General features: G+C 41.2%; 3 protein-coding genes across 3 annotated transcripts in view; 1 reads left to right on the top strand and 2 right to left on the bottom strand.

Annotated features, from left to right (window-relative positions):
* Positions 1-1,517: 1,517 nt before the first annotated feature.
* Positions 1,518-10,353, bottom strand: synm (synemin, intermediate filament protein; the record flags this gene model as incomplete). The annotated part of the gene is made up of 4 exons (XM_080736924.1): positions 1,518-3,514; positions 4,168-4,247; positions 6,488-6,612; positions 9,556-10,353. 4 exons carry the CDS (start codon positions 10,351-10,353, stop codon positions 1,518-1,520), a joined length of 3,000 nt encoding a protein of 999 aa, XP_080593050.1.
* Positions 10,354-11,042: 689 nt separating this feature from the next.
* Positions 11,043-13,569, top strand: pgpep1l (pyroglutamyl-peptidase I like; the record flags this gene model as incomplete). Its single annotated transcript, XM_080736923.1, has 4 exons — positions 11,043-11,090; positions 11,332-11,448; positions 12,723-12,949; positions 13,401-13,569. The coding sequence occupies exons 2-4, from the start codon at positions 11,341-11,343 to the stop codon at positions 13,567-13,569; spliced, it is 504 nt and encodes a 167-aa protein (XP_080593049.1). The 5' UTR covers positions 11,043-11,090; positions 11,332-11,340.
* Positions 13,570-22,399: 8,830 nt separating this feature from the next.
* The window catches only part of igf1ra (insulin-like growth factor 1a receptor), a gene marked incomplete at both ends in the record, with an annotated part of 148,875 nt that continues 146,236 nt past the window's right edge, over positions 22,400-25,038 (bottom strand). Inside the window, one exon of the mRNA XM_080737362.1 lies at positions 22,400-22,931. Within this exon, the coding sequence (XP_080593488.1) occupies positions 22,400-22,931 (532 nt within the window). The remainder of the gene's footprint in view (positions 22,932-25,038) is intronic.

Raw genomic sequence — 25,038 nt, 5'->3', positions numbered from 1 at the left:
TAAGTGCACTGATAGTGTTGTTCGAGTCATTTTACACAAATTATTGCAGTTTTTGTCATTAAGCACATGTTTATGTACTACAAACGTATATCTGCATTCTGCACACTAGATTATCACATATGTTTTATTAGCTATTAGTTTTACAACGCATATCTTTAACATTTTGTATAATCATCTTAACGATCTTGACATCGTGAAATTCATATTATGCAATCTGCATCTTATTCTAAAAATAATAATGCCAACTAAGTGTTGCAAAACAGTGCAGAGTAAAATCCTCTGTCAATGTATCTATTTGTAACTCCAAGAGTGTACACATGTTACCAAATGGACCATTTGGGTACAGTTGTACACTCTCAAGAGTTAAATTAACACTGAGGATTTTGCAGTGTGCTCAGGGTTAGGAAGGGGGGTAAAGCAGCTTAGAGAAGACGTGCAAAGCACTAATGAGCTAAACCATAATAGAGAACCACTTCTAGTGCACAACACACCCTTAAGAACACTCTGTGTCACTAAGCCAGTGATCCAAATATAGCCACGATAGTGACGACATTCTCATCTTAAAGCAAAGGTGAAACCTTGTGTGCCAGCAGAACATATTTAAAGGCATTTTTAAACAAGCTACAGGTATACTGTGATTTAGTGAGAAAAAGCTATGCTTAGTTTTGATCATTTCTCAACGCCAATGCTTTTTCACTCTTAATTCACTGATTTTCATATACAGTACAGCATACTTGTCTGTCATCCTACCACCAGCTTCAGACACTCGGCATCTTTCTTTGGATTGCACAGTGACATGATATCTTGCCCACTAAACACATTCATCGATTGACAAATTCACAATTTAATGACTAGTAACATATGGTGCCGTTTTAGCATGTTGGCAGTTATACGTTGATTACACATTTTGAATCACCATTTAAGTTCCACAACATGCATTGATTTTTACATTAATGAATAGTGCATTCGAAATATCTAGTAGACGAATATTTGGGCAATTTTAATTGCATGAATTTTCTGTGTTCCTTAAACACATTCACATCTCCCTCTATATACTTGCACAATAGCTTTACATCACAATTCCCTCCACATTCAAAACTTTCTTCCACTTCTAAAGCAAACCATTCAAGAAATATTGTGCATGGAAATAAGTAAATTGCTTAAACAAACCAGGGCAACGCAGGATATACAGTAGCCTATATTAACATCATTGCATCCTGAAGTTATATCTAAGGCAAAATGAATGGTTAGTAGTGTTTACAGGTTAGTACAAAAATAGATAGAAATAGAATATTTAAGAAACTTTGGAAACTCAACTGCAAAAAGAAGTAATACAAACAAAACAACCCATCAAAAGGTTGAGCTATAAAGTTGTAATAATGTGTATTAGTGCCCTAACTGAAGCTAGCCTGTAGAAACTGAAAACATCATTGGGTGTAGTGTTTGTTATTTTTGATCACCTGCTCATAATATGCTACATGGCTTTATCAGAACACACGGTGTATGTGTATTCTTTTTTACTCATGTGTAGAACTATCTAGGTAAACTGTTGCGACTCTTTTCTCATGAGAGATCTTCAGTGGAGTATCCACCATGTGAGACTGAAGCACTCGCTCTGAGCTGGCCTGAGCTTGGCCATTGTTCACGTCCATCTGAAAGGTGAAGGACTGGGCCTCTGATGGACCCAGCTGGATATGCTTCTCAGATATTTCATGCACTGACTCTCCTTCCAGACCCTCAATGTGTGTAACATCCTCATGTTGGGAGATCCTCATGCTGTACCCTCCTTCTGCCCCACCCTGGAGCGATTTCTGGAGACCTGGATTAGAAGACCGAAGAGCAGCCATAATCTGCTCGTCAGACAGATCATCTCCATCTGCGTCGAGCAGGCCAGACTCTTGTAGTGTCTCAGACACACTCAGCTCTGCGATGATCGTCGTGGTTCCATTGTCACTGGATTGTTGCACGTTTCTGACTGTTACATTCTGTGCACCGTCACTGCCGACTTTCGTGAAGAAAGCCAACTCCTCCTTCAGTGAACCAGACACAGAGCCTTGGATCCTCTCCAGTGCTCCTTTGATGTTCATAGAGTCCTCTTTGAACATCTCGAGCATGGACTCCTGCACCGTTGGGGACACGTGAACCTCCTCTTCGATAATGCACTCTGGGATGCTCTCTCTGACAAACGAGTGATCGCTCGACATGAACGTGTAGTCGTCAGCATCCTTGGTTTCAGTTGGAAAACCTTCGTCTTGATAATACCTTTCATCTGACAGGTCATCCACCATGCCATAATGACCATACGATGTTATGCCACCAACATCCTCAGGTTCAGACAGATTCTCATCTGGAGTGGAGACAAAATACTCGTCTTGGTCAGGGGAGAGATACGGAGAGCTTTCCTGAACTCGTACAAAGCCACTCTCGCCATTACCTCTGTTGGTCTCCGAGCTTTTCATGGCATCACCACCACTCTTCAGATTTTTAGAGTCGTGAGGGACATTCTCTAGTTCCTCGATTTGGAACACTGCCGAAGAAGCCTGGAAGGCACCGGGCAAAGACCTCTCCTCTGCCTCATACTCCTCATCGCTAGGAGAGTCGACAGGTTCCTCTATGATTTCAACATTGACCGACTTATTCGCCAGGTCCTCTGCCCCTTGCAGTCCTGCCAACAGGTTCTGGATCATGCTTCCTGTTGGTGTGCCCTTGATGTCCTCCAGTGTCACTTTCTTCACCCCTCTGCTGAGTAGTTCTTCCAGTGCAAAGTCCTCAGAAAGGTCCACTTCCTCCTCCACCTTGGACTCCAAAATGATCTGTGTCTTAGTTGTGCCGTCGGCCTGCTCAATTTTCTCCACATGGTAGGTCATCTGTGGTGCATCTCCAGAGAATGCAGAATCCATACCAGCTGGTTTCATCACCTTCTGAATGATCTCCTCTACCAGAGGAGAGTCTAGTGGCTTCTTCTCACCTGGGCCTACCTTTGGCTTTGCACTTACACTTTCTTCACCTTTGACATCAAGCACATACGTGTTTTCTTTCTCCTCTGGCTTGTCTCTGACTTTACTCTCGGCATCTGCCTCTGTATTTCTGCTGAAGCTCATCATTGGGGGCGACACCACTCTCACTTTGGGCTCAGCTGTGGGTGAGGCGATGGGCATAAATGTATCCTTTACTACAGGCTGTGAGGCAGCTGTGATTTTCACAATCTTTTCCTCAGATTCTTTCTTCTGTGGGTCTTCACCAGATCGGTTTTGGGTCACGGATTTGTCGGCAGCTGAGGCTGCAGCCTGAGCTTTGGTGAAAGAGACCATGTCTCTCCTGGATGCAGGGCTCTGATGAAGAGATGAAGCCCTGCCTGTAACTGCGATAGGAACGATCCTAGAGGGACTGATGGTTCCAGATCGAGGCACTGCAGATCTCAGATTCGAGGTTTGCTCCGAGTACCTGACATCCATATGTTGTCTGGTGGAGGTGGAAGCCCTTGGTTTGTAGGACTGTGAGGGCAGCTTGATATCTGAGAACACAGAATAAATGAGAATGTCACACACAGTTGCTGTTTCATTAAAGGGGAAAAGCAACCGTTTTCAACAATCAACTATGTCATGTTAATGTTAATGAGTAAATCCTGCTAGTTTTAATGGCCTATGGATACATATTCTAGCTCACAAGAAATAGCACTTGTACATAATATAAATGAATCGTCTGAAAAGGCTCTAAAAAGTATTGTATTTCAATTCAAGTTGCACTGTTTCTGCTAAGGTGGACATGTCCCATTGAGATCTGCAGGGAGCCTCGGGGGAGGTGACACATAACACAGTGCCGATGTCACTGGTCACATGACCCTCAAATCATCAAACTGGGGGATCATTCGCCCAAAATAGCAGATGTTTAGGAGAAACATTTATGAGCTTGTAGAGCAGCTATTTTTGGCAAAGAGATTTGGTGTGGACGTAAAAAAAGTGAACAGGCCAAGTAAGAATAGAGGGGTTAAGTGGTTAATGCTATAGTTCATTACGGAATATGACAAAATGGATACAACTAATCAAATAACACAACATTCTGATATCTTATCAAATATTTCATTTAAAATAGTCACAATAAAATACTCCAATATGGTCAGTATAACAAAATAATCTGCTCAAATTATATTCGGATGAAATCCATTACCTATTATTCTTTCTCTTTGATGGTGACTGACCCTCCTGTTTACCTCTTGCATATCCACTCTTTCACCTTCCATGAGGGCCCTGAACAACAATACAAAAACATTGAAGTCAAAAGCAAATGATTAATTGTGCATAGTTTGGTAAAGTTTAAACTTATTTTAAAGTCATTCATATTTACATGTTGATACTTGAAGCCATTTTCAAAATACAGATACCTCACAAGTTGTTCTGCCAACTCTGCCATCTCAAACACGAAGTCACGAACACGATAGGCTTACAAATCAATCCATGGACCTGACCATATAGAGCAGTGTTGAAAACATGAAAACGTGCCAACTGATCTGACCATAAACTAAATTTGTTCGACTATCTCCCCTTTCCTTGGCTATGGTTCAAGTAAAGACACAACGAGAGCAAAGAGAAGTCCTACAGAAAGGAATAACCTCACTGGAGTGTGCTTCCCAAAAGACAGACCTAAAAATAACACCTACAATGCCCTGCTGTCTGGGCTTTGCAATGAACCCCAGTACACAAGCAAGCTGGTGACATAGACAGCAATTCACAAGCCACCTCTATGACTATAAACAAACGTTCAGCCTATTCCAAATATTCAAAACAAAGGCCCAGATGTGCCACTGGAGAAATCTCCATAAAGAGACAAACTGAAGCAGATAGTTTTTTTTGGCAAATATACCCCGGAAATGATCTGCACATTAACAGACAAAGAGGGCTCTAAGTCCCTCGGCTAGACATAATTCCACTTCAACAAGGCTGGACAGATGATGGAATATATGCCATGTCTTGTCTCATACATAGATAACATCAGGGGTGAAAAGAGCATTAGCTTATTCAATGAAAATATAATGTTTCTCATTGGCTTATATAAATAGCCACGTAAACAGTGCCTTTGTGTAAAAATAGCATGTCTGTTGTTATGACCATAAGCTTGATAAGTGAATAGCAGTAATACTAGATATGAGTTCACATACTTTCAATGGAGAAGAAAATAGATGTACAGTACTTTTCCGTTTCACTAACTCTTTAACAAGCAATGGACCATGTTAAATTCCACATTTGCTTAGTAGTTTGACAAGACTTACTCATGCTATAGGGCTGCCCACGACAACACCCTCCCAGCCTTGATTCAGAGACCCCCCCCCCCCCATCAATTCTCCACCTGTCCCGCACAGCGCACACCATCACTGTCTTTTTATACCTCTTTCTCTTTTGTTATAAAGAGGAGGGGAGGAGAGGAAAAGAGAAAACCTTTTTTTTTTCTTAGAACGTTTTGTGGATTTAGCTGATTTATGAACTTAATTTGACCTTTTTTTATATAGTTCTTCATATGTCTGTGTGGTGAAGTGAACAGGGACAAAAGACCCATGAGGGAGGAAGGGTACAGGGATTGTTGAGTGTTGTTTCGTGTCGAGTCCCAAGTGTTAACTCAAAGCTAATTGTACCATCCCTGTTTCTAAGTTGGATGTTAAATGTTATGTCGGGTCACTGTCTCTTCCGCATGCGAAACCAGATATCTACAGTAGCACTTGGCCAAAGGGGAATCCCCCCCCCCCCATCAGGAAATTGTGACACCATTACAACCACCTAGATACCGTATGAACTCTGTCTCCTGCTTGGTAAACCAAAAATCTCAGAAGTCGCTTTACCGGCTTCCAAACATGGGACTTTGTCTACGTGAATTGGGTCTATATCAGCCAAACAGGGAAATACCCCAGGCCAAGGGAGATATGACGCTTCTGGGGTACTCCACTACACACACAAATCAGTTGATCTGAATGAGAGACAGACAGGGGTATTTGGTGCTCCAGCCAATAAGGAAGACTTATAATGTTATTGATGGTTTCAATGGAATTAAGGGTTCTGTGGCTCTCCACTTTGATCCTCTGCAAGGAGATGCATACTCTACTTACTTAAGTACATACTCTACTTAAGAACTCTCCTTAAGTGGTTCTGAATAAGAGGTTCTGCAAAAAATGCCTAAATTGTAAATTGCAACTAGAAAAGGGTGCCCAGTAGAGTCACCAGAGTGATTTATCTTCACCAGAGGTTGCTGAGCCAGGGTTATCTAAGTTGTGTTTGAGATTAAAAAAAGTTCGAAACCAAAAACGTAAGATGGCCTGGTATAGCATGAGGGCTTGGCTTGCTGGGAGTGTGCTTCCAAAGTTTGATGCAGATGTATTGAAAGAAAAGTATATGTGATATTTGAGAATGAGCAGCACTATTCATTCTAATGTGTGCATTAAAAGTGCAAGGGAAATTAAGTATGTTCGGACTACAAAAACTGAAAAAATAAAAGGACGTACCTGTAAGAAGCCACCTCCATGCCCAAGTCCATTTTGACCTGAAGGAGGTGTTGGTAATCGCGCATCTTGTTTGCTAGGGTGTCAGCCAGCATATTCCGTTCATTCTCCAGCTCTTCAATAATCATCTAAAAAAATGCAAGAAGAATTCAATTGTGACCTTACTCAAGTCTGCATGTGGTGTAGTTCATTTTAACTTGCATTCATCATCTCACATATTTCACTATTTAAACTCTATACTTCATCGACTATAATGAAGTCCCCTATTTTTTCACTCTACACTATCTCTAAGACGAAAATAGCCGATCTACAAGCCCTCAACGTCTTGCAAGTGTTGTGGGCTTGTTGCTATTTCGACAAACGTTTGTCTATATTCACCTATTATGACAAGCTCAATAGGGATGCTAGAGTTCATGTTGTTAAATCAGTCCAATCCTGGTCCTCTGTGACATCTAGTGCAGTTTATTTTCTAATCTGCAAGAAGTTATCATTTTAGCCGGGTGGGTAGCCAAGAGACATGAGACGCCAGGTGAATGCAATTCACACAAACCTAGCAGTACCAGGACTGAAGAACCCGGTCTTTCCTGTCTTATTGTTTGTTTGCTACTGCTGCTCAAACCGGATTAAGCAAAAGATATTGAGGCTACTATAACCTACTGTATGAAGTTGGGAACTTGACACATTGGATTCTGAATGGCATATGCTACATCTGATTCTCTACCACCTATCATCGTTTAAAGGGGCAGTGTGTTGAACTGGCTCTGCACTTCCTGTTTTGATCAAGTCTGATCCCTCGGATAACATGAATCATCTGCAACAGGTAAGCCTGTGACGGTCCCTTTAATTCCTGTTGTCCCATAGAAGGACAGTTTGCTTCACACAACAGCCATACTGAGTTAACAGAAAAAGAGTCATAACAATAGTCTGTGCTCTGAGAAGGTTTTGACAACATTAAAGATGATATTCCTATAAAAGCAGAGTAGCCAGTCACTCACTAGCCTACTGACTGACCAGCACTGGACTCCATCTTAGAGTAGGGATTTGTCAGACATGCCCACAGATAATTGGTTTAAGTGTCTGTCTGGTGAAGCTAACCGTGCAAAGTTGGAGGGGTGGCATGCCATTTGCTGAATACTGTATATCCAATCCTTTTAGATGTGGTTGTAATGCTGAATGCTAGATACATGCATTCATTTTTACATTTAGGAGAAGGCCAACTTACCAGACTTCAGGTAAAGAGTGGTAAGTTAAATGAAATATATATATATATATATATATATATATATATATATATATATATATATAAAATTGTAGTGTTCCTGTGTCATGCTACTACACTGTGGGGTTATAGTAGTGTTCCTGTGTCATGCTACTACACTGTGGGGTTATAGTGTTCCTGTGTCATGCTACTACACTGTGGGGTTATATGATGGAAAACATAAGTCATAAATAATTCCTGTCGTTATTACAGCCTGAGTGGAGACCCAGCCCTTTTACATTTACATCCCAGCAAGCATGGTAAAGACCTGGACCAATCGGTGGGTGCCTCAGATTGGGCCAGATAAAGTCAATCCATGACCAGTCAGATCTGGCCTAGAATATCACCTGATTTCAACCAACATAAATCCTGCCCACGAAAAAGAACGTCCTGGATTAATCAGAGAGGGTCCGATCTAGTCAGATATGTCCCAGAATATAACCTAACATGCTCATATTTCAATTAACATTACAAACAATAATCCTATGGTCCATATGACGTCCTGGTAATGACGTCAAGATCGGAGGACGTTATCATAACGTCATCATGACGTCATTTGGCTTGCATGGGTAGCCCTCCTCATCATTGACCAGGCTTTTTCAAGAAATTAGGGAAATGGAAAGATTTCATACATACATTTCACTTTTTCTGGGTCACCCAACCTAAAATCTCTGCCTTATCGAGTCATAGAATGGACTATACACTTTCAGCTCAGATCAGATCACAGACTGGGGTGCCTAGTGGTCTAGATGCATACCACATAGGCTCTGAGGCCTGACAGCGTGTCGCAGGTTCGAATCCCGATCCCGACGACCTTTGCTGCGTGTCACTCCCTATCATTTTTGACAAGTTACACAATACATAATTATCTGGACCATAGACATACTTTATTTCACAGTAAGTGTGAAGCTTACTGTAGGCCTTGTACCCATCTGTCACTAATGTATTTTAATACACTAAGCTCTGGTTTTCCTTACCAAAATAATGGTCTTGAAACCCAGCTAAGGCCTCAAAAGGCTGCCCAAGACTATGTTCCATTCATCAAGATGTCCCACTCAAAGACCTGTAAAATTCTGTTGGTATCTATTCCAGACACGTACACATACCATTATGGACACTCTGAGCATCCATCTATACATAGGCTGAAGCCAGAGTTGTTCACACAGCCATGTGTTTCACTTTTATCAATCTTTTTCTGAGAGGCTATAGGCCTACATAACTTCCTCAACCTGGGCAAAATGTACGTATTTTGGTCATAACAGTTATCTATGACTTTGGCTATTGATGTATTCTAGGTGTGTGTGTGTGTGTGTGTGTGTGTGTGTGTGTGTGTGTGTGTGTGTGTGTGTGTGTGTGTGTGTGTGTGTGTGTGTGTGTGTGAGAGTGAGTGTGTGTGTGTGTGTATGTGTGTATGTGAGAGTGAGTGAGTGAGTGAGTGAGTGAGTGAGTGTGTGTGTGAGAGAGTGAGAGAGAGAGAGAGAGAGCATGATGCCTTATATCAGCATGCTTTAATGCTTCTTCAAGATTCAAGAACCAACTTCTAGGTAATTCATTTTAGATGCAGATGCATGGCTGCTGATTGCATGGTAGTGGGTGTGGCTGTGGCAACAGAATAGGGAGTAGCCAGAGCCTTTGTGGGACAAAGGAGATTATACTCTATATATTTTGTAGATCATTAACATAATCTTGGGAAATCTAGGTGTTGGTTAAAATTGTGGCAATGATTAAACTGGCTCCTCAAAAATAAAATAATGCTATTTATTTTCGGTCACCATAATACCGATATAGCCTAATACAGTTTGGTCATTATTACCTGATACTGAGTGAAATCCCTGCGGAAGTTGTCCTGCATATTGACCAGTTGCCCTTCAAGGTGCATTTGGATCTTGCTTTGCTGTTCCACTTCTGCGCGTAATTTGTTAAACTCGGAGGCGTATGACATCTTCTCATGCTGAAGATCATCCAGGCGCGCCTGGTCATCTCTGATCGACTGCTCCATCTCTTCCACCTTCTGTTGGTACATTTCAAACGTGTCGATCCATCCATCGGAGAGGCTCTGGGCATATTCTTGAACATCTTCCACGGACACCGCCGGAGGACCACGATAAGTTTGGGTGACGACGGGCACCATCCGGGCATCCACCTGGTGACGGAGATGGGCGATCTGTTGTCTGTGTGCATCCTCCAAGTGTTTGTATTCGCTCTCCAGCTGGAGCAAACGTTGTTCCAGCGCGGCGTTGTGTTTGTGAGCACCGAGAAGCTCCTTCTCGCAGCCTTTAAGGTCGCCATCCACGCCTCTGCACGTCTCAGTCTCCTCCCGGCGCAGAGACTGGACCATCTGAAACTCTCGCCATAGCTTCTCTCTCTCCATCTCCGCCCGGGACTTCTCGAACGACAGCTGTCCCACCATTCTCCTCAGCTCCCGCACTTCATCCTTGTACTTGTGCTCGTGTTGAGCAGTCTTCGTCTGCCTTGTTTTGTTGATTTCGGCGATGAGCTGCGCGTTTTCGTGCTCCAGTTGCTTCGTCCTGGACAAGTACTGGGCCAGTCTGTTGTTGAGCTCGTGCAGTTGGTGTTTTTCGCCCTCGAAGGTTCTCCTGACGTGAAGCATTTTGTCGCACGGTGAAACAGATATAAAAATAATGGCAATTATAAAGGAATAAGTTGTAAGAAAGGTTCTCCTGGTGTCATTTGCGTGTGTGCGCGCCTGAAAGCAGAGCTGCGATGTAGTGCAACTGTGATCAGTGCCTTTGACAAGTGCAGAAGGTGGGCGGGTCCCTCAAGCGATCCATTTATCTGTTTATCTGGCAGATGTTCACAGATGCGTTCTTAAATAGCAAAATAGCGCCTCCATGTGGATGGAAGAGATGCTGTATGGAGTGTTACACTGCAAGTGGTTACCTATCGAATTGTGTGTTGAAACTGCAAAACAGTGACCTCTGGAGATAAGAATCTGATGCATATTTAACGTAACCATGTAGGTAACCAATTTCGTGTAACACAAGACTGTTTCTTTAGGGGTTCATTACTCACTCATCTACACTGTCTGCCCTCCTATGCTATAGGCTTACTGTCTATTTAAATGCTACATAGATATTAATAATTCCATTTGGTCATCGCCAGTAACATTTCCGTTACGCGCTTGAAAGGACAGCGTCATGGATAGAGGCGACATTGTAATTGTTACTGGTAAGTTTCACATTTCAGGTAACTTTTTATATGTGCAGTAGCCTAATTTTAGATGTACGTGAAATGTACATTTTATTTTATTTTATTTTATTAATCACCTTTTGAGGCTTTGGACCGTTCAGACAGTACTTTGTGAACCCCAGTTGGAAAGCAGCCCAGGTAGGTTAATTATACAGTCTGATTTATAGTCACACCGAAAATATAGCAGATCTGCAATAGCTCACAATCTGTTGTGACTGTGAGCACTTTGGCTACCTACCACATAAATGTGTGTTTATATAACTAAAGAAATATCTAGTCTACACAGTGTGTGTGTGTGTGTGTGTGTGTGTGTGTGTGTGTGTGTGTGTGTGTGTGTGTGTGTGTGTGTGTGTGTGTGTGTGTGTGTGTTTTATTCTAGGGCTTGCAGATGGTTGGCCTGGGAGACGGGATACATGTTGACATCAAGGAGATTCCAGTGAGCTATGTTAAAACACAAATGATCATTGCTAAACTTTGGAGTACTGTCAAACCAAAGGTAAATACATGTGCACAATTGTTACTTATTATCACATTGATCTGGTATAACCCTTTGTCAGCAACCACAGTACCGCAATTAATATTTTGATACCAAGGCCTACATGGCAAATCGTTACTTCTTCACAGAGTAGGCATATTATTTCTCCTTTGTAGTAGGCCTATTGCTAATACAAAATCTGAGTAGGCCTACCTCTTCCACCAATGTCAGTCAAATTCAATTGAAAGCGCATGAGAAAACATAAGCTTAATTTGCCAAGCAAGTATCAAAACATAGAAACAATATAAGAAAGAAAAATTGGGAAAGTAGGCTATGTACATTACAATTGGCAGGGGTACAGTACAGCATTGTGTTATAACGGTTACAACTATATGAACGGGAGCATTAGTTATAGCGAAATGAGGGAGGTGGTGGGTCAATATAGAATAAATCAAAAGGTAATTAGAAAAATAGCATTAGCTGAAATTAATGAATTAAATAAATAAACAAATAAAACTTAAAATAAGAAAGTATTCACTTACTCAAAATTAAATAATAAGTCCTCAAAAAAAGTTCAACTAAAGGGAGCTCTTTCAGCTTAGTGTCCAGGCACTATTGATAATCTTAAATATCCAAAAAAGAAACAAAAAGCAACTCAGTCTGTGTGGTGGGGATGGCAATTCCCCTCTTACCACCTCTTGATTCAAGGTGTGTATAATAATCCTTCATGGAATCCAAGAAGATCCAATATTCTTTGATAGTCTTCAATATACTATCCACTAAACTACAATAATCTAACATAGACTTCAAGAAAGCAAGATCTTAACATCCTCTTGCTCCTCTCCACACTGGTCTGGCAGCCCTCGGGCGACCAGGTGCAGCAAACATTTTGTTAGTGTCCACACCCCAATCAGTCTAGCCTGATGGGGTGATTGTTGGGTGGGGTCTCTATCATTGCCAGGTCACTCCCCACAATGGAATATCAGCCATCCCATAAATATGAAAATAAACGTATCTTTGAACATAATTAGAATGTAAATGATAACAAAAGTTGAAAATAAAACACATTATAATTGAAATAAAAAATATAAAGAATATACATGTGACTCTGGGGCAGAGGTTACAGTGTCACATTGCAAACTATATACATTTAGTCAGCAGCCTGTGTGTGTGTGTGTGTGTGTGTGTGTGTGTGTGTGTGTGTGTGTGTGTGTGTGTGTGTGTGTGTGTGTGTGTGTGTGTGTGTGTGTGTGTGTGTGTGTGTGCGCGCGCGTGTCTATATGTGTCTGTCAAAGTTTACTGTACATCTTGGGATATCCAGAGGCTCCACAGCCATCAGTCTGGAACAGACAGGGAGGAACAGTGGCTACTCTGACAGAGATGTGTGTGGCTTCTGTCCTGAAAGTCACTGCTGTGTACCAGGAGGGCCAGAGAAACTCCACTCGGTCATAAACATGAGGTCCTTATGCAAGCAGCTCAAACAGACGGGGATGGATGTCATTTATTCAAGGGATGCTGGCAGGTGAGCCTCTACTTGCAGTGGTTCTCAAACCTTTTCATGTCAAGGACCCCCAAATTGACACTTATTAATAAGAGAAGAGTTTTACGGCTCTAGCAGTGATTCTCAACCATTTTAATTTCAAGGACCCCCAGTTTGACATGCAGATTAGGCCGTTAAATGTGGGATTAGCACCCACATTTAATGGCATTTCTATCTCTGAGACCCCAATTTATATTGTTAAATCAATGTTAATTTTACTCAGAGAGTGTACAAATGGAACCAAATGGACCTGTTAATTTCAACTCTCTGAGGGTCCATTTGGTTCCTATCATTTAGCGGGGACCCCCTGGAACTCCCTCAAGGACCCCTGGGTACCAGGAGCCCACTTTGAGAACCACTGCTCTACTTCACCCAACATGGCTGCATGGCAAAAAGACACTTTGGGGTAACATGTGTTTTGTGGTCCCGGCAGGTACCTGTGTGATTTTACATATTACTGCTCACTGTTCCATGGTGAAGGGAGAGCGGCCCTCATCCATCTACCCACGTCTGGCAGCCTGTCCGCACCTGACACACTGGTGCCTCTGCTGCAGAGTCTAATTCTAACCATGCTCAAACAGTTACATCCCCAACCCCCATAAGCATCAGCCTAAATGAACCCACTAAGACCTGAAAAATACCTAAAAATATCTTCTAAATCCTGATGGTTTTCTGAAATACCTATGTTTTTCTTCATCTGTGTTACTCAAAGTTTTTAATGTCAAGGACCCCTAGAATTATATGTATTTGACCGTGGACCCCCAGTTTGGTTCCAGGGACCCCCCCAGAAGCAAAGATTGTTTAAGTTAAAAATGTTCACTTTAAAAGAATATATATATTAAAAGATTTGCATATGGTTAAATAATGGTTAAAGTGGTTACGTGACACAGATGCGTACCCAGTCTTAAGGGTTAAAGGCAGCACAGTACACCCTGTTATTGGGTGAAGTAAGTATCCTACTGTATCATGTATCATACTGACATGAACTGGACTATTGTATTCTTTTGGTCTCCTCAGTTTGATAAAATGTGTCTTGAACTTGTGTTAACTGTCATATACTTTATAACTATGTCTATAGGCTTGTAAACTTGTATACCGTATTTTATGCTCCAACTGCTGTTCAGCACTTTGTAAGTCCTGTTTTAAAAAGTGCTATACAAATAAAGTTGTTATTATTATTATTATTATCATTATTACGTTGATACTGAACATGATCCTGGCTATCGACATGCTAACATGATATTGACCGTGATACTGCTCACGATACTTCTTGCTGAGAAGTAGAATAATAATAACAGTCCAGTTTAATGTAAAATCGACAAAATGTTTTCTAAATGATATAAGCAGTACAATACACCAGTAAGACTAAGGGAAACCTCGCCCTAAAGGGCGAGGTCGCGCAGGACGGAATTCGCACAGGACAGGATTCATTTGCAAGTGTGAATCGAGTTGCGGTTGGTTGTTTAAATTGGACAAAATGTGTACAAAATATTTTCCCAAATATGGATGACTGATGTCTGACATCATAGATGTCTTATATTATAGACCACATGAAACTCACAGAATATGTCCATATATGGGCATTCCAAACTATGGGCTTAATATGGGATCTCCATATATGGGCATACAAGGGACAAGGACGGAATGTGATGTCACAATGTGATGTCACAACAATTACTGACGTTACTGACAAGATGTAACGGTTTTCATTAACTGTGACTTACGACAATACAAAATAATAAAGATTTAATTTTCACTGGGTGTGGGTAAGGGATCTGGATATTAAATAGGGGGCACTGGCCCCAAAAAAGGTTGAGAAACACAGGTAAGACTCCATTTAAGAATCAGACAGTCACAACAAAAAGTCATATTTCTCATCCATTTTTTATTCAAAATTTCAGAAAAAAAAAAGAAAATACAAGAATTTCTCAGATATACATTTGGAGATGGCATGTCAAAAATACACCATCTCAACTATAGATGTGAAAACACTTTTGAGGCCTCAGATACAGAACTAGAAAGAAGACAAAGGCTAGCAGAGCTTTTTGATTCACCCTCCCCCCCCCCCACCCCCACCCTCAATCACTTAACTCACACACAGATTCAAATGTTGTTAAAGTGAATAAAACAATAGCAGATCAAGGCCCCCATCTGAAGTTGTAGGAATGCAAATCATAGAAACAGAAGCATGGTAGTGATAAAACCTCAAACTAATTATTGCGTTTTTTGAATGCACTGATGCATCCTCCACAAAACCCGAGGTTTGCATTAAGAACATTCTGAAGAAGATAAACCAAATGTAGGAAAAAAAAAGATTGACATGTGTTCTTTTCAGTCAGTATACTGTGTATATTTATCCTTGCAATGCAAAAAGCAACTATCCTATTGTAAACATAGGCCTATGATCTGACTCTAGTCATGTTATGTACTCTTCATCATGGCTACCCGTAATCTACTAGACATCCCTGTCTGATTCACATCCACATATTTCCGTAAATTGTTGTCGTAACCCTTTATGGTAACTACTGTAAAGAGCTTTGAAATAGATATTCACCAGACAGACTAACTTGGTGTCTGTTGGCAAAACTGAAAGACCAGAAATAGGTCACAGATGTCCGTATTTTGTCATTACATACACCCAAACTGAAATACCATTAAAGAAATGTAAGAAGTAACAACATAAACACAGTTGGTGTTTGTGAGTGGTAATCTCTATGCCAGACTATGATGCCCACTTACAATCCAACTGTGACCATTTCCCCCTAAGATTGTACAGTACAATGTTTAAGAGGAACCAAGTGCGTGCGCCCAAGATTTTGCCTCAAACATCACATCAGAAGTTTAACTAGTGACCTATCTACAGTATGACTCCGATTTAGTTTTTGCTTTTATTGCTTTTGGGATGTAATTTCAACACGTAATGTTTTTAATCAAATGCCATTTTATACATATTTGCCCTGAGACAGCACCCTCTGTATATATGCCCCATGCAGCCTAGTGAAAAAGACTTCATGAGAAGCTTGGGGATCTAAAAGCTACTGTGCCATCATTACACTTGACACTGAAGAGGATTTAGATTCCATCAGGTGACTCTTTGAACCAGCAGCATTATTGTAAGCAGCAGTAGAACGAGTGTATACTTGCAATTCATCAGAAGGATGACCCAAAGAGTCCACACAAGTTCCAGAATGGTTACAAAATAGGTGTTTAGAACACAGCCTGACTATAATAGGCCTTATATAGGCCTACTTTGTTGCATGTGGTGTTGTCGTGTACCGAAAATAGTCCTCCAAGCTCACACGCGATGCGTTGAGAGCTTGTAGATTGGCTATTTTCAGTGTGCGCAACACTGTCGTGCAACTTAGTATGAATCTGGCGTAGGCCTACGCTGGACATGAGTCTAGACCTCAATGACGAATCAGCAGGTGTACAGGGAAAACGATGGTGCACATGTGGCCACAGTGTGTTTTCGGGCAGAAGTAGAGAGAGTTGCAAGTTCTTGGCGACATTCAAATCACCCTGCCAACAAAAGCACAGTTTGTGCTGAGGCTTTGGTTCCAACATTGACCTAGAAACCACTTGAAACTCTCAGGGCGGATGTGCATTGTGGAATTCCAAGTGTTGAACCACATTGGTAGGTGGAGTCACTGCCATCACGTATTGTAGAGGCAAAGAGAAATCCTTGCTAGACTTCACAGTACAGATGCATTATAACAGGATAGGATCGTATAAAAGGTTGTTATGTGAGAACTTGGCAGAGACATTTCAAAGTGTGGAATAGTTTGTTGTAATGTAGATTTGAACTGTTAACGGTAATGTAATGAATGATATACTCGTAGGCCTTTAAATGTACTGTGGAGGTAAAAAAATATGTTTTCCCTTTCTTTTATATAATATAGTATAGAGATATATAGTATATCTCCATAACTGATGTGTTATTTCTATAGCCTATAATGTGTTATGTATGAGAAAATAATAACCAGTTTTGGTAGTCTGAGGATTCACGGTTGTGGAATTGATTGTGTTGCAGAGTTGGTGGAGATGGCATGTCTGATAATGTTGACGTTGTGTCCTGGCCTCTTTTGATACTACATATTGCACCGTTCCAAAGCCTTTACAACACTGCAAACCATCCGGTCCAAAATTAAATGCAACAATAAAGGTTATTGTTCCAATCGGCTCTCATATTGTCGTTGTCGGGTGGAAACCGTGTATGTCCAAATAAATACCGTTAGTTTTGAATTTATCATTTTGAAAATGATTTAAACTAGTGAAAACAGCCGATCGACAAGCACACAACGCCTCGCACCGCGAGGCGTTGTGTGGTTGTAGATCTGCCGTTTTCACTACTTTTGTGCGACGGCCTTCTATGATGAAGCAAGGCTTTACTTTGCGAAAGAACATACACATTTGAAACTTGGAGATACAAGGTTTCCACCCGACAACGACGATATGACAACGCAGACATTCTGCATTGTTTCTGCACAGAACAAGCCTCTGCATGGCACTGCACCACAGGCCTCTGCCGGGCCTATCTGTACCCCCTAGTATCACATACACTGTTCCCTTTTAACTCATATAGACCTATACACTTTCCTTTCTAAAGAATCATTAGACCAGAAGCTGACAGAACAATCTTTGGGCACAGGACAACAACTCAAACCACCAAAGAGAGATTCCATCTCCTGTCTTATTTCCAAGGTGTGAGGTTTTTATCGAGATCCCCGTGGCGTGGGTGGATCCGGAACACGATGAGGTTTATCCAGAGACAAGGGTTTTCTATGAAAACTAATAAGAGAGGGTGAGATGTTTTCTTTTCTTTTTTTTTTCCATCTTTTTTTTTTTTTTTTTTTTCATATGCATACATATATTTAAAAAGAGTGAGGTAGATACATACTTGAAGGAAAAATAAAAATAAAGTTAAAAGTCCCCCAGTCATGACACCAAAGAAAATACATACAAAAAAAAGTCCAACTTTATACTGAATCATGGGGCATTTTATACAGTGATTTAAACTGATATCACAAAAAAGGAAAATAAAAAAATAAATAAATAACACTCCTACAGGGGAAAAAAAATTCTAAGAAGGAAGAAAATAAATCACCAAGCAACATTTCAAAAGATGAGGAAGAATCCTTCAAAAACACTTTTTTTTTTAAAACTACTCAGCCTCCATGTAAGACCTATTCCATGAATGACACTGACATGTCATCCCTTCCTTGGACTTTAACCCATCATTTTTGTTTGTTGTTTTTCTTTTGGTTCACAGACAGGATGATGATGACAAACAATAAGACCTGTTGTCGGAATTAGCAAGTCAACAGAATGCGGCAGAAGTGGCATAATATTGCGCTTGAGGAGGTTCAACGCAGGAGACAAAAAGAGAGAAGAAGAAAAAAAAGTTGACAATTTTAAATGACTGAATGTTTGTTCCAAGTGGTTGGGATGATTAAGGCAAACAAGACAACCCAATTAGCCCTATTAATAGAAAGGCAGGAAAATGGGATGGGTTTAAACAGTGTTTCTCAAACTTCAAAGTCTCCCCTCTGACAGTGTACAAATGGAACGGTTCCTTTTGTACACTGTCAGAGCTATAGACTTGTATGAGTCAATTTAGATCCCCTTCGAGATGCACTGGGTTAAAACAGTGGTTCTCAACCTGTGGGTCGGGACCCCCATGGGGTCCCCAAATTATTTTGAGGGGTCCCCAGATGATTAACTTAATTGCAACATTGTTTTCTCACTCAGCAGTAAACAAACCAACATAAAGTTTAAGTGTATAGAGGGTATCTGCACATTTCTAAAAATGACAATTTAAGGACTTTTTAATACCTCTAAAATGACAAATTAAACATTGGCCAAATTGTCAAATATTAGAGGCAGAAATTGTGAAAATAGACGATCTACAAGTAGAGCTGCTATTTTCACAATAGAATCATGTTATACAAAATGTACTCTTAGTGCTTGTAGGGTGGGGGGGGGGGGGGGTCCCCAGTTAAAATATGATTATTTTGGGGGTCGCGGCCTGAAAAGGACTCCCTAGGACTCCCATTATTATTATACAAAAAAAGTGAGAAAAGCAGAGGACAATCATGAGAATGTATGGAGAAAGCAAAGCCTTTACTTTGACCTGAGATTGAGACGCACCCAGAGGGCAACACTAGGTGCAGTGCTAGACAACTAGAAACAAAAAGAAAGGAGGGTGCAGGAAGAACACTCAGACATGGAGCTAAGGTGTCCATTCCTAATAATAATAATAATAATATTAATAATAATAATATAGACATCTACAAAAAGAAGACAGAAGGAAACATTTCATAAAAAATAAAAGGCAATGTTACAAAATGTAGTGATAGTAGTGATACAGAAGAACTTTTGGGGTAACAGTAAAAATGTCATATCTAACTTATCCTGTTTTTGTTTTTTTTGTGTCGGATTTTGTAGTTTTCTTTTTTAACAGCGTGTATAAGAAATGGACTGTAGTGGAAACCATATAATATCAAACCTGAAGGATATGTGTGTATATAGCCTACTGTGTGTGTGTGTGTGTGTGTGTGTGTGTGTGTGTGTGTGTGTGTGTGTGTGTGTGTGTGTGTGTGTGTGTGTGTGTGTGTGTGTGCGTGCGTGCGTGTGTGCGTGTGTGTGTGCGTGTGTGTGTATATATATATATATATATATATATAGACACACAAAAAGAGAAAAATAATAAAATAGCAGCTTTGTTCTGTACAGACACAGAGGCAGACATCTGAACCGTAAAAAGGCTATAAAAGTGACAGACCAATGATGGATATAAAAGTGATTCTGCAATCTAACATACACTGTAAGACCTCTCTTTAATTATATACAGTATATATATATACTGTATGTATATATAATTATTTATGTATTTATTTATATACGTATATTATGTATGTATGTAATTGTAAAGAGAGTCCTATGACTAGTCTAAAAGAGACCTGTTGTGAAAGAAACGGACTACGCTATAGAATAGAAGAATCTTCACAGATCCAATACTTTATCTACTCTCTACTACCGGCTCTTTTCTGTTTAATGTCATGTATTTGGTGCTATGTCTGTTTTAACAGTCTCAGTGAGAGATGTTGATCTCAAGGGTGAAACTTAAAAAAGTTAAAAATGACAGATTAGGGCTCTGACTTTAAAGTATGTGGAACTGGGGACAAAACAGGGGAAATCCTCAAAATCTGTGAAACTCAGTGATTAGCATTGTGAGAATTATGGGCGTGAGGGTTTTTTCTTTTTCTTTTCATTTTTTTTTTTTTTTTTTTTTTTACATGTTGAATCCAATGACGAGCTATGGCTTTGATTCAGAGTTGGCTGACTTAGGTCACATGCATACATTTCCTTCAGATAATACAAAAGAAAAATGTGTGGGGAAAAGTTATTCATGCATTTCAGACCTGGGGTAATGCATCAGAAATACTCTAACTAGTAAAACATGTCTGATATCTGCCCCGAGATTGCCACCTTTTCCTCCACAGTACTGTAGGCCAGTGGTTCTCAACCTGTGGGTCGGGACCCACAGAGGGGTCCCCAAATTATTTTGGGGGGTCCCCAGATGATTAACTTAATGTGAAACATTGTTTTTCTCACTCAACAGTAAACAAACCAACATAAAGTTTAAGTCTATAGAGGGTATATCTGCACATTTCTAAAGTGACAATTTAAGGACTTTTTAATACCACTAAAATGATAAATTAAACATTGGCCAAATTGTCAACTGTTAGAGGCAGAAACTGTGAAAATGGCCGATCTACATGCTCACAACGCCTCGCAACGCAATAGAACTAACGGTATTATACAAAATGTAATGCCTCAACTCTTAGTGCTCGTCAGGGTGGGGGGGTCCCCAGTTAAAATATGATTCTTTTGGGGGTCGCGGCCTGATAAGGTTGAGAACCACTGCTGTAGGGAAGGGGGCTATCAGTGCTCCTTTCTTGGGTATAAATTGTGGAAATGACTGAGGCTTAAAACGTACTCAATATGATGGAGGCCAACAACTAAGTTGTGTGTGTCATCTCCATGGAGTTAGCTACCAGCTTTCTCAAATGAAAATCAGATTCACAGTAGAGTGATGGTCTACCTTTATGTCAGAATTGATTATTTAGGCCTAGAATTATTGACTGCTTTAACTGTTGAAAAATAGCAGATATACAAGCTCACAGCGCGGCACCGAGTGCAGCGCTGCGAGCTTGTAGATCTGCTATTTTTGAAAAAGTTGTGAAAATGTGTGCAAATCTTTGAATATATTTATTTTTAGTTTGTAACTCAAATTTTGCTTCTGGGAGGTCCTTGAAACTATAATATTTTGAGATATGAATATTTTTTTACAGGGGTCCTTCACATGAAAAGGTTTGAGAACCACTGACATAGTAGTCTCTCAGGAGCAGACTAACCGAGCTGTTAACTGTTAAGTGAAAAGGATCTTTTCTTTGACGATGGCTATTGGCTAGTTAGATTGCTGACATAGAAACATAGGTTTTTCACTCGGTGCCACGCTGTGAGCTTGTATATCTGCTATTTTTCAATAGTTAAAGCAGTCAATAATCCTAGGCCTAAATGGGTAAAAAAAAAGTGTAGTTTTGAGTAAGTGACAATGTGTTGGTATTATATTATTGCAAGTAGCATGGACTCTTGCAACTCTGAACCATAGCCTTATCGCAAGAAGGGAGACCTATACAATGTTTTAAGAAAAGCTTAATTTGGCAAAGGTTTGGCAGATACACAATAGCCCCTTCTCTTCCATTTTGACCCACTCCTGAAAGGATCTACAAACATAGAAATATCAACAGGAAAATCAGCACAATAATCGTAGTCCAAAATTCATCGCTGAGGCGTCCTCGCACGGCATGAGCTAGTCTCACGCTCATGGAAATAAAGTCATATCAATGGAAAGACATTTTGGAAATGGAGCTATATCATATTATAGAGAGAATCATGTGTTTGTATAAATACACACTCATATATCCACACAACATCCTCTCTAAAATCATCAAAAAAGTGCTCTTCTGTTGGATTTGCTGGCAGATATGCTATAGGAAATACATTTCTTTAGTTCATTTTTCTTACAACAACTTGTAAGTTAGGATAAATGCCTGTATCGATGTCCTTCTCGAAGGATTCATGTAACAAACGTACAATACAGGCCCGCACAGGAAGATCGCAACGTTCCCCAGTGTTGAGTCTTAAGCCACCGTACTCCAAATGCTTTCGCAAGGTTTCTGTGCTCCATAGAGTTAATCGTTGACCTTAATAATGCGACCATAAAGAAGTGGAGAGATCAGTCTACTGCTTTACAGTAGAAGAATGTCCATCTCTTACCTCATCCATCCATCCCTCCATTAAGAGACTGGGGGGTGGGGGGGTGTTACCCTGTGTGAGAGGAGGAGGGGGCTGGGGGGGGGGCTGATATCAGCAGGCCGAAGACTGGGGCAGTGGCAGAGCGCGTTCGTTCTTTCTGCCGCCGTTCATGTGTGCATAGGGCTGCAGCTCGTCAAAGTTGGGCCGCAGCAACACCATGGGCCCGTTGGCCGAAACCTGTCCTGAGTGCTTGTCCAAGGCTTGGCCCGGAGACGCCATGGCTGCTGATGCAGCCGGGGCGGAAGGTGAGCCAGGTCCCAGTAAAGGAGTGATACTAGGGCCTTGCATGGGGGGTAACTGCTGTGTCAGAGGGGGCGGCGTGCCTCCCAGGCTGCCCGGGGAGGGGGCCGGGACAGCGGAGGGCTGCCTGGCGTTGGAGGGCGCAGGGTCCAGGGGGAAGTTCTCCATGTTCTCCACCTCCATGTCCAGCTCCTCGGTGTCCGGCGGCTTGTTCTCCTCGCTGAAGAAGAAGCTCATCTCCCGGAAGGGAGGCTCCAGGTCCTCCTTGATGCTGTTGATGATCTCCAGGAAGGACGGACGCATCTTGGGGTTGTACTGCCAACACATCCGCATCAGCTCAAACCTGCATGCAACACACACACACACACACACACACACACACACACACACACACACACACACACACACACACACACACACACACACACACACACACACACGCAATCACACACACACACACACACACACACACACACACACACACACACACACACACACACACACACACACACACACACACACACACACAGACATAGACAAGAGGGTCATCTTTGATCTTTTAGTTTTGTTTCCACAGGGTTCCCACACATTTTTACCAATTCATTTCCAAAACTTTTCCAGAATATTTAACCCAATTTCCAGGACTATATAACAATAATTCAGCTCAATGACAGGTCGCTTACTCCTATGCGCAATGCCCAAAGACAAGTAGTGTATGCCAGTGGTTCTCAACCTTTTCAGGCCGTGACCCCCAAAATAATCATGTTTTAACCGGGGACCCCCCCCCCCCCCCACCCTGACGAGCACTAAGAGTTGAGGCATTTTGTATAACACGGTTCTATTGTGAAAATAGCTGATCTACATGCTCACAACGCCTCGCGTTGCGAGGCGTTGTGAGCATGTAGATCTGCTATTTTCACAATTTCTGCCTCTAATATTTGACAATTTGGCCAATGTTTAATTTGTCATTTCAGAGGTATTAACAAAATCAGTAACCAAAGACAATGCATAGCTATTTATTCCAGGACCTTCCAGGACCCTTGATAAATTCCAAAACTTTTCCAGTACTGGAAAAATATCTTTCTAATTTCAAAATATTTCCAGGAATTTCATGACCGTGGGAACCCTGTTCCATTCCCTTACAATAGCCAGACTTTGTGGAAAATGTCAGACCAAATCTTTGGTTGGGTTTATATGTATTGCATCTGTTTCACACCAGCAGGTGGCAGAGCACACCAACGTTTCAGGGCATTACAGTTCTTCAGTATGTCTATAGGCCAGAGCTCCACAAGTCACTATGTCTACATGTACACAGCACCCTGAAATGCAGGAACTGTACGCACATTAATATAGGAAACATGCTTGCACATTCATTCATAGTCTTGTATGATCAAACTGGCCGTTAAAATAGTTTTATCACAAAGTTTATGTAAATAATAAATATATATATATTTTTAAGGTATTTTCACTGAACTGGTCACTTGAATTTTGAATGAAAACAAATTGTGCAAATTGCAATTTGAAGTGATATTGTATTGCCTTGTGGTGGTCCTTAAGATCAGTAATGGACTTTGTATACAGCGGCACAATAAATCATACAGTAAGCATACCGTGCCAGGTCGGCAGCAGAGCTCGGGGAACGTCAAAACAACATCATAAAAGAGAGAATTATTACAGTTTGGTGTGGTGCTACACCACACACCACAACTTCAATTATACACAAACAAGCTAAGAATACCCTTCAAGGGCTACTAACATAAACACCTCAGTCATCATCTCTCTCACTCTTTCTGTCTCAGCTCTCTCTGTCTCAGCTCTCTCTCTCTATCTCTCTCTCTCTCTCTCTCTCTCTCTCTCTGCTTTTGCCTGCCTCTGCAACAGCCTGTGCAGCTGGGTGCCAACTCCACTCCGCAGCAAGGGATTGTGGGTAGTGCTTTCCTAAGCATGCGTCTCTCGCTTAGAACTCTGAAGCATGTTGGCTTGTTTTTTTTCAGTGAGCTTGCCTTTAGAGCTGACATTCACATGTCAAAAGCCCGGGCTATGAGACCTCCCATGAAAAGCAGTGTAATGCTTGGAGCCAGGCCCATGCCTCAGAGTAACCTGTCTGCTCGGTGCTCTGACGCTGCCATCTGTCGTTGCGTACGAGACTGGCTGATGTGATGTTAGAGGAACCAAAAACTAAAAAACACCGCAATATATCGTCGTTGTCGGGTGGAAACCTTGTATGTCCAAGATCGTTCGTTTTGTATTTATCATTTTAAAAATGATTTAAACTAGTGAAAACAGCCGATCTACAAGCACACAACGCCTCGCACCGCGAGGCGTTGTGTACTTTACGAAAGAATGTACACATTTGAAAAGTTGGAGATACAAGGTTTCCACCCGACAACGACGATATCCTGCCTTCTTGTCAGCACATTGCCCTTCTCACAGGGACACATGCAATCACC

This window comes from Nannobrachium achirus (genome assembly GCF_963921795.1).
Source record: "Nannobrachium achirus genome assembly, chromosome: 11".
Taxonomy (NCBI): Eukaryota; Metazoa; Chordata; class Actinopteri; order Myctophiformes; family Myctophidae; genus Nannobrachium; species Nannobrachium achirus.
This window is presented reverse-complemented; position numbering and strand designations above follow the sequence as displayed.